The sequence below is a fragment of the Pogoniulus pusillus genome, chromosome 3, assembly GCF_015220805.1.
Source record: "Pogoniulus pusillus isolate bPogPus1 chromosome 3, bPogPus1.pri, whole genome shotgun sequence".
Taxonomy (NCBI): Eukaryota; Metazoa; Chordata; class Aves; order Piciformes; family Lybiidae; genus Pogoniulus; species Pogoniulus pusillus.
Genome location: NC_087266.1, coordinates 17,241,896 through 17,251,475, shown reverse-complemented (window position 1 = coordinate 17,251,475; position 9,580 = coordinate 17,241,896). Strand labels below are relative to the sequence as shown.

General features: G+C 44.0%; 1 protein-coding gene across 1 annotated transcript; it reads left to right on the top strand.

Annotated features, from left to right (window-relative positions):
- Positions 1–7,044: 7,044 nt before the first annotated feature.
- LOC135173304 (vitelline membrane outer layer protein 1-like) lies at positions 7,045–8,972 on the top strand. The gene is made up of 3 exons (XM_064140114.1): positions 7,045–7,200; positions 7,839–7,933; positions 8,666–8,972. The coding sequence occupies exons 1-3, from the start codon at positions 7,045–7,047 to the stop codon at positions 8,970–8,972; spliced, it is 558 nt and encodes a 185-aa protein (XP_063996184.1).
- The last annotated feature ends 608 nt before the right edge of the window (positions 8,973–9,580 follow it).

The window sequence follows — 9,580 nt, the reverse complement described above, 5'->3', positions numbered from 1 at the left end:
ACCTGTATCCCATTGCAGAATATACCACAGCTGGTGACAGCCTGTCAACACCAAGAAAATCACTTGATTTATTGGGGAAGAAAATCCAGGTATGCACTAGTGTATATCCAGTATATAAAGCCAGTGTATATAAAGCATATAAAGCCAGGGGAGTAGGATGCTGACAGATCACATTGCATGTATTAGATATGCCATAGCACTCACGTTGAGAGGACTGAACAACTTTGAGGCTGTGGTTAAGGCTGAGAACTTTGCCCAATGCCTTTTCAGAATAAGTTGCTAGAGTTTTCACGTGAAGTGATCTTCAGCTGGAGACACAGTCATAGATTTGCAGTGGGTGTAAATTGACATCTGGTCTCTAGCTGTCAGTAAATCTGCACTACAGGAGTGTCTGTCTCTTTTCTTGTTAATTAGTGATTTGAATCAATGGTAAGGAAGTCACAGACCTGGTCCTACTGCAGAAACATATATTGATCCGTGTTCCACGGGAGGCTGTCCTGGGTCTGGAGTCACTTGATGTTTTTATTAATGACTTCCATGCTAGAATAGAGAGTTTGCTTATTAAATTTATAGATGGCACCAACCTAAAGGATGCTGGAGACACCTTCAGAAAGAGCCAAGTGTCAGAGTAAAACAAGATATACTTTGGTTTCTCTTCTACCCTGGATAGAAACAAACTGCATTGTCTCAGGTCCTACCCAAATTCCCCCCAGTTTCCCTCCAACTTCTCCAGCTGACCTAGGCTGTGTAGCTCAACACCACCTCTCTCCACCCTGGCTGCACTTGGACAATCTTGCCTGAGCAGATATGCTCTCTCTAGTTCTTATCTGTGAATCTCCATCAGTGCTGATTGTTACCCCTCACACAGTCTTGGGCAAAAGAAGTGAATGTCTTGGTGTAAATGGGCAACACAATTTCTTCAATACTGGACATAGTCTGTATTTCCTTTCTGTCCATCAAGTTTTTCAAGGGTGTTTGATTTGCTTGCTGTCTGTCCTGTGAAGGTAGAAATCACAATGAGATCCAGTGAAAAATGAACCCTTTATGTGTTTTCAGTTCTTTTGCGGACATGATGGACAAGTAACATTGAAATTAAATGTGATGGTTTGGGCTCTTACCCACCCCCCCACACTTTTGAATTTGCCCCAGCTAACTCAGATGGCCTCTGGGAATATAAATGAAGCTATTTATTTTACAGCACCAAATATACAAGCAGCTATTTACAATATATATATATTTATATACAGAAATATACAAAGGATAAACAATACAGAAGCACAACTCCCCTCCCAGAAACCTGAGTCCCCAGGAGGGGCTCTCAAACCACCCCAACACCTCCCCTTGCCCTCTCAACCTTACCCCAGTTCTCAGAAAGAAGAGAGGTGCAACCAAGAGGTTAGGGAGCAGGGTTAGTGGCAGCAAGGTTAATGAGATGTGACTAGGTCTGAAGGCAAAGGCAGAATGAAAGACAAAATGGAGAATGTTTTACTTCTTCTTCCCAGAGTTCTCAGTGTGACTGTGAGCGAAGAGACACAATTGTTTTTCATTTCGCTGCCCATTATCTACTTCTTTTACCAAAACATTCCAGCTTGCTTCAAACTAGCACATTAACTTAGTATGAAGAAAAAAGGCAGGGATACTCTGTAACAATTCTGAGTGTAGAGGTTTATAACCTGAGCATGAGACAGGCAGTACTGTTGTGAGAAGGACAGAAATAGTACCGGGAAGCCTGAACAGAAGTGCAAACATCCAGCCCTGCTGCGTAAGGCTGAGGGAGCTGGGATTGTTTAGCCTGGAGAAGAGGAGGCTCAGGGGAGACCTTATTGCTGTCTACAACTACCTGAAGGGTGGTTGTGGCCAGGAGGAGGTTGCTCTCTTCTCTCAGGTGGCCAGCACCAGAACAAGAGGACACAGCCTCAAGATACACCAGGGGAAATTTAGGCTTGAGGTGAGGAGAAAGTTCTTCAGTGAGAGAGTCATTGGGCACTGGAATGGGCTGCCCGGGGAGGTGGTGGAGTCGCCGTCCCTGGAGCTGTTCAAGGCAAGATTGGACGTGGCACTTGGTGCCATGGTCTAGCCTTGAGCTCTGTGGTAAAGGGTTGGACTTGATGATCTATGAGGTCTCTTCCAACCTTGGTGATATTCTGATGCTGTGATACTGTGATAACCCTTTTCTCCTCAGCATTTTGCCTCATCTTAGTTGAGATACTGGGCACAGTTCTGCACAATGAATTTCAAGGAGCTTACTGTAGAAAAAAAAGCCCCTAGCAACCTCACAAAACACCAAATCTAGAAAATTATTTCAGCAGTGGGACTTAAACACTTTGGATTATTTAGCAGGAAGACAAAACTGAAGAGGGATGTGACAATAGTCTTCATGTGTGTGAATGGTTGAGGAGGGAAGAAACAGATAAACTACTCTTATGAACAAAGGGAAACAGCTGTCTTACATTTCAGCAGATACTAGGAGAGATGGTCTGGTAGTAAAGACAGCTGAACACTAGGCTGTCTCGCTTAAGGCATCTGGGCTGCATTTATTATTGAAAGGTTTTAAGCACAGGTTGAATAAACATCATTCATCCTTCAGAACACTCAGGTATGGGCTAGGCATGGACAAGCTGACTTGCTACACTTCTTCAGGTTCTCTATCTTGACTGATTTATAGAGATGATTGTTTTGTGGTACTCTGGCAAAAAAAAAACCCAGGAATTTTGGCATTCTGGATCCCAGAAAGGAATTGAGAACTGAAAGAAAGCGAGAATTGCCACTGCACAGCAATTTGGCTTTCACAGGAATGTGTTAAAATAATTAGTCATAGTAAAAAAAAAAACCCACCCTAAACATTTACAATGAACAAATAAAAACCAAGGCTATAGGTAATTAGTATAGGAGGGAAATGAGCTCTATCAATAATACAGAAAAACAAAATACAAGAAATTGTAAAGATTGCAATTTGGATATTAAAGCCCATGAATGTCTGCTCAGCCTAGTAGGTAAGAAAATAAAATAGTCAAAGTTTTGGAGGGAAGTTTTCCATGTAAGCTGGGGGCCATGGACAGGTGGGAAACTAACTGGAAACAATTTCAGAAGAGTAGCACCTCCGAGTGAAGCTCTTCGCACCCCATCACTAATGCTGACTGTTTCCTCCTACATCTGAGAAATAGCTGCACTCAGTCTGTTTGCCGTCAAGCGTCATTCTCTGCTCATGCACCTAGAAAATCCTGGCTCTTGTCTCACTTCTGATGCCTCTTACTTGCATTTTTCCCGGCATTCTATTTCCTATTAATCTGAGTCAGCCTAACAAATGAGAGAATGAGGACCAGACAGCACATAATTTCATGACTCATATTCCCTTAAACATTTACCCATATTACTGAAAACTAGCTCTAATTCAGCACTACAGTTTTTAGCCTACTAAAGCCTAAAAGGAGATGGAGGTTATAAAACTAGTCCAAATGGGGAAGCTGCCCCCCTGTAGATGTCTGCGATGAATAGATATTTTTAGGGAGAAGTTCATGTGAAGGTGTCTGTGTCTTTCTATTGCCATACTGTCTCTCTCAGTGGCTATAAAGGGAGTCCAAGTAGGTTGTTTCAGATGGAGATATCTGCGCTGTAAATGTCTGCATTCAGTCAGAATCTCATTTGCTCTTGGTTTACTACACAGCCCATTGCCTATTTGTGCTTTCACAGAATAGAATAGCTTCTCTGTTGTGCTCCTGTGTTTCTTTGGCAATGGATGGGATTCCTGGGGTTGCTGAGGTACCTTTTCAATGAGACAGTGTGCTCTTTTGCAGGATGCAGCTACCTGTGGAGTGTCTCATCTTCATCCCAAGCTGAAGGGAGATGGGAGCTTTGACAGAGCCAGGCTGTGTGATTTACATCTGATTTACACCTAATTGTAAGGGCCACTTTGGATATTGGATCTTCTGATTTTGCACACACATATACAGATTCACAGATTGCAGTGCATTGGAAAGGACTCTCAAAGGTGGTAATTTCCAGACCTACAGCAGTGATCAGGGATACCTCTAACTAGATCAGGCCACCCAGAGCCACACTGAGTCTGATCTTGAATGTCTCAAGGGATGGGGTCTCGATCACATCCCTGGGCAACCTGTTCCAGCATTTTACCACTCTCATTGTAAAGAACTTCATCCTTATGCTCAACCTAAATCTATACTGCTCTAGTTTAAAACCATTGCCCTTAATCCTAGTGCTACAAGCCCTTCTAAACAGTCTTTCCTAGGCCTTTCTGTAGGTCTCATTCAGATATTGAAGTGTAGTTACAAAGTCTCCCTGGAATCTTCTGTTCTCCGGACTGAAGAGCCCCAATTGTTTCAGGCTGTCTTCACCAGAGAGGTGCTCCATCTGTCTGATTATCTTTGTGACCCTCCTTTGGACCTGCACTAGCAGGTCCTTGTCGCTCTTGTTTTGAGGACTCTAAGGCTGGACACAGTACTCCAAGTGAGGTTTGACTGTAACAGAGCAAAGCGGCAGAATCACCTCTCTGGATCTCCTGTCCACACATCTTCTGATGCAGCCCAGGGTGCATTTGGCCTTCTGGGCTGTAGGCACACTTTGCTGGTTCATGTGCAGGTTTCCCATACACCAGTACTCCAAATCCTTTTCTGTGGGGCAGCTCTCAATTTCATCATCTCCCAGTCTGTGTTGATATCAAAGCTTGTCCCCACCTATGTGCAGGACCCTGCACTTTGCCTTATTCATGTAGATTTTAAGTATTTGATGACATTAACACATCAAATGTATAAAATGAATATACTGTTAATCTGTTCATTTTAAAAGTTGTAGAATATTGATAAACCCTGAAAAACAGAGGCATAATTTTTATGCTTCTCTACTTGCAAAAGTAGTTGTACTCAGCTGAATGGATAATGAAAGGCAGAAACTCCCTGTGTCCTTGTCATGCTACTGTAGTCATCTTTTATTAATCACATTTGTAAGTTTTCCAGGTTTCTTTAAAACTGTTCTGACATTATTTCAAGGATATTAAAACACAGGAGAGGGTGCAAAAGAGTAGGGTACACATGAGAGGTTCAGATCTCGCCATTGTAGAGTGGGGTTTTTTTTTAGTTTGATAATTTAGGTAAACAGATCTTGGAAAACTTTTCAAGTTATCAAAAATTTAGCACCATCAGCTGGTAGCAAACCTCAATGGCAGCTCTGCTTTGCACACATTAAGCATTATCTAAGCCATGTAGTCTGAAATCAAGTTCAAGGCATCTCATGTCTGGCACTCCAAGTTACCAGGTAGTTTCTTTGGTTATGAATGGGAGAAATTATTCTTCCCAAGCCCCAGAGTGCCAGTGCTTGTCCTGGGCTTGAGTTTTCTTAGGAGCCTCCAAAGAGTGCATAGGAGTCATTTCTCATGGCCCAATCCCTGAAGGTGAACTCACTGTTTTCCTGCTTCACAATGCTCCCCTGTCACAGCATGGGTTCTTGTGCCCTGAGATCCTCCCTTCAGGGCTGGGAAGAGACAGAATCATGATGGAAATCTGATCAGAGCAATCTGAGGCGAGATGTGTGCTATTAGGCTGTGGATCTGTATCACTGCTGCCAGAAGTGAAATGGCTGAGGGCAACAGCAAAGAAGAAATTAATAAGGTATCCTGCTTGTTCTTTTGCAGTGTTAACACCCGGCCTCAGACATTTCTTTCCAGCTCATTCTACTCCTTTCCATTCATGCACAGCCAAGGGCAGGTCTGTGCCCCCAGTTGCCTGAGCAAACACACCTGGCTCACCAGCTGTGATTGCACAGTCCTTGTGAGGAAAGCATGTTTCCTCTGGACTTCACCACTCCCTTGCAGAAGTAAGATGAAAGCCAAGGTTTAAAAAATAAAACAAGCTCTGCTTCTATCATGTACTGTGATCTTAGGTGTCTTCTGTCAAGAGGCTTGCCCAGCTTCCAATCATCTCTGCCACCTGTACGGAGCACTGACAAGTGGAAGGGAAGGACATAGCCAAGGTTGGGAAAGGCACAGTTATCTCATAATGGGAAAGGAACACAAGGAACAGAGCAGAGATTGGAAGAGAAAGATAGAAGAAGGAAAATATCTTTGTATTTTGATAATTCAAGGTTTGGCATCTTCTCTTGATATATAAAACCCTGAGGCTCAAAATGCTTTCCCAAAATGTATTCTTCTCTTTGGCTCTTAAAGAGAGGAACAGCTTCTGCCAGCCCCTGAAAGCCTGACTAAGGACCTTGGGAAGCATTGGTTATCTGTATGTCAAGAGACTTTCAATTCCAGGGTTTCAAATTCACCTCTCCCTGCCTTGTTGTATGCTCAAAGACTGTCACACAAGTTCACAATCACCTTTCTGGAAATCCTGCCTTCCATCTTCCCTCCCAATACCTTTATCTCAGCAGTCACTGAGAATCGCTGTGGGCATCTCAGTCTGTTTGACTATAATTAAACTTGTCACAAAGCAAAGCATATTGCTTTTTTTTTATTGAGATAAAAAGGACAGTGAAAAGAAAAGTACATGGAAATGATAAATAATGTATGCCTATGTCAAGCTTACCTGAATTCCCATTCAAAAGAGGGTGTTGGGAATCACAAGGCTTGAGTTTCCTTATACCTTGTAGGAGCCCAAGTTCCTTGCGTGCCTTTGTATAGTTTGACCTGTCTTGACAGGCATCCAGCAATAATTAAAACGGTTGCCACAGTTTCCCTCAAAAGGCAAACACCCCCAGGGCTGACTATCTGTATAGCCAGAAGAAGGAATTAATATTGGGCCTCTGCCATAAGCACACCAAGGAGTACACAGATCTTTACTACAGCTCTTCAGAGATGGTAGATACTCCTCCAGCCATAGTATCTGCTGCATGTTGGCTGTGAAACTCCCAAGTGAGCTCCTCATTGGCACTGTGATCAGGTCAGTAAGTGCTGTGTCACTACCTGGGTGCAAACTATTGTTCCTATGGTGTTTGTCAATGGACTGGTGGGGAAAAGTAAGCTGTCTTGGCAGGGTATAAATGCCCCTGTCCATATACCAGCTCTCCTTGAGCAGGCACAGAGTGCAAGAGATGAAGCTTCTCATCCTGATCCTCTCCCTCTGCACCTTGGGCACAGGGGCCCGTGAATACACCTCTGTCCTCACTGTGCCCAACGGAGGCCACTGGGGCAGCTGGGGGAGTCAGCGGTTTTGCCGCTGTGGCTATGCCAATGGATTTGCACTGAAGGTAAAATTCTCCCTACTTCCCACCATCTGCTATCCTTGTACTCTGGTCTATAGCTCTCCTCCTCCCAGGACTGTCTACTCCAGAGCATAAGAGATTTTCCTTTTCCTGTGTGCAGTACTCTGTACATAAAAGTGTGATTCTTCTGGAATATTTAGCTTAGAAAAATGTTGCCACTGTAGTTATACCAGCAAGGAAAAACATGGTGCAGGGACAAGAGGTCTCCCATTAGATCCAAACCAGAGCTGCTGACAGAATTGTTTATTCTCAATCTGGATAAGTTGTGCTTTAAGATACGTGGTCTGCATGTAGCTGATGTTGCCGGGAGAAGCCACATTAGTGCCAGAACTTAGTGCTGGAGTCAGGGAAAGAGGCAGCCTTCACCAATGTCTCTCCTGGGACTCAGAGTCTCTGCCTTACATGTTGGGGCAGAAACAGTCAGAAAACATGAAGGAGAATGTGTTACAGTGCTGTAGGCAGTTTCCAGTGACAGATGTCTTTTCCCCATGTGCTTCCCAAGACATATTCTTTTTCTCATTACGGAGGGAAGTTGAGGCTGTTTATGATTGGCACTTAAAAGAATTTTCCTGGGTCTTTTCCCCCTTGCCTTTACTTCTGTGGTTATGTGACTCCTACTGCAGGTGGAGCCCTCCCAGTTTTTAGGAGATGACACAGCTTTGAATGGCATACGCCTGCACTGTGAAGATGACTCAGTTGTGGAATCCGTGGTGGGGAAGTAAGTAGCGGTGTGGTTTCTTCCCTGTTTGTCATGCACCAGCTCACAAAATATCCAGAGGTGTCACCATTGACAGGGATGTCTTCTCTAACTTACTTTGTCTGCCCAATATTGTAAATACAAAATCAATGAAAACAGGTGATTTGGGCCTTTGTTCTTTCATTTTAGGGTGATTAAACATGCTTACTTCACATTACCCCTTCCTGTTTGCTCTTGAAATTCCTGCAGAGCACTGTGAACACTTAAAATCTAGTCCTAGATGTAAAGCCTGGCTTTGGGTATCTGCAATGTATGGACCATATTTGAGAAAAGGGGGTTTTAAACCATATATTTAGAATCTGTTTGGGTGAAGCCCTGGTCCTGCTGCAGTGGATAGCACCGAAGTGCCTACTCTTCTTGCTGCCTGTTATGTACTTGTCAGGCAGGTCAGGGATGCATCATAAAACACGTGTTCAGGCTGTCCTTGGAGTTTTCACCAGAACCTAACTACACAGTCTTGGAGTGCCTGTTGTTTTTGTGTAGAGATGCCAATAAAAAGCACACCCTTCAAAAGGCAGTGAAAAAAAAAAGAAGAAACTGACATCCCCTGGACTGCAGCAGGTTGTTGTGCTGGTCACTGCTGTGAACACGGAAACGTCAAGCTTCGAGGCAGCACAGCAAGGAGAAAGAGCACTTCCCAGCAATTTGCAGAGCCCAGACATTCCTCTGGTTTTCTTTTTTTTTTCCTGTCAGGTGGGGTACCTGGACCAGCTTCCAAGTTTGTCCCAGAGGCTACTTGATCTCCTTCTCACTGAGAACAGAGAAGTCCCAAGAAGGAGGTGATGACACAGCAGCCAACAACATTCAGTTTACGTGCTCAGATGAAACTGTGCTAGTAGGTGATGGACTGTCTTGGGGTGAATTTGGCCCATGGAGCAAAAGCTGCAACATATGTGGTCTTCAGACCAAAGTAGAGGCCCCACAGGGGCTTCAGGATGACACAGCACTCAATAATGTGAAGTTCTTCTGCTGTAAAAGAGCACTTGCTCCATCTTCATGACTGCCTACACACCCCATATGAAATGAAACATCAGGAAAGCTTGGCTCTAGCTTTACACTGGGACATGCCTGTGACATACTAACTATGTATCACAGAACTTTAGAGGTTGGAAGGGACCTCCAGAGATCATCAAGTCCAACTCTCCTGCCAAAGCAGGATCCCCTAGGGTAGTTTGCACAGGAATCATCCAGGTGGGTTTTGAAAGTCTCCAGAGAAGGAGACTTCACAACCTCTCTGGGCAGCCTGTTCCAGTACTCCATCATCTTCACTGTAAAGAAGTTTCTCTTCATTTTGAGCCTAAACCTTCTATGTTCCAATTTGTAGCCATTTCTCCTTGTCTTATTGCTGCTGACCAATGAAAAGAGATTGTCCCCATCCACTTGACACCCACCCCTTAGATATTTGCATGCATTGTTCAGATCTCCTCTCAGTCTTCTCTTCTCCAGACTAAACAGCCCCAGGTTTTTCAGTCTCTCTCTGTAGGGGAGATGCTCAAGTCCCCAAATCATCCTTGTGGCTCTCTGCTGGGCTCTTTCCAGCAGGTCCCTGTCTCTCTTGATTTTTAATACTACATATAACAGAGATGTTCAACATGCATCTCATGCTCA

What these genes read in the sequence shown, in the direction of transcription:
- LOC135173304 (XM_064140114.1), top strand. Translation starts at nt 7,045, where the DNA reads ATGAAGCTTCTCATCCTGATCCTCTCCCTCTGCACCTTGGGCACAGGG. An exon ending in CCAATGGATTTGCACTGAAG is followed by an intron (nt 7,201 to 7,838) that starts GTAAAATTCTCC and finishes CTCCTACTGCAG; the next exon opens with GTGGAGCCCTCCCAGTTTTT. An exon ending in GTGGAATCCGTGGTGGGGAA is followed by an intron (nt 7,934 to 8,665) that starts GTAAGTAGCGGT and finishes TTTTCCTGTCAG; the next exon opens with GTGGGGTACCTGGACCAGCT.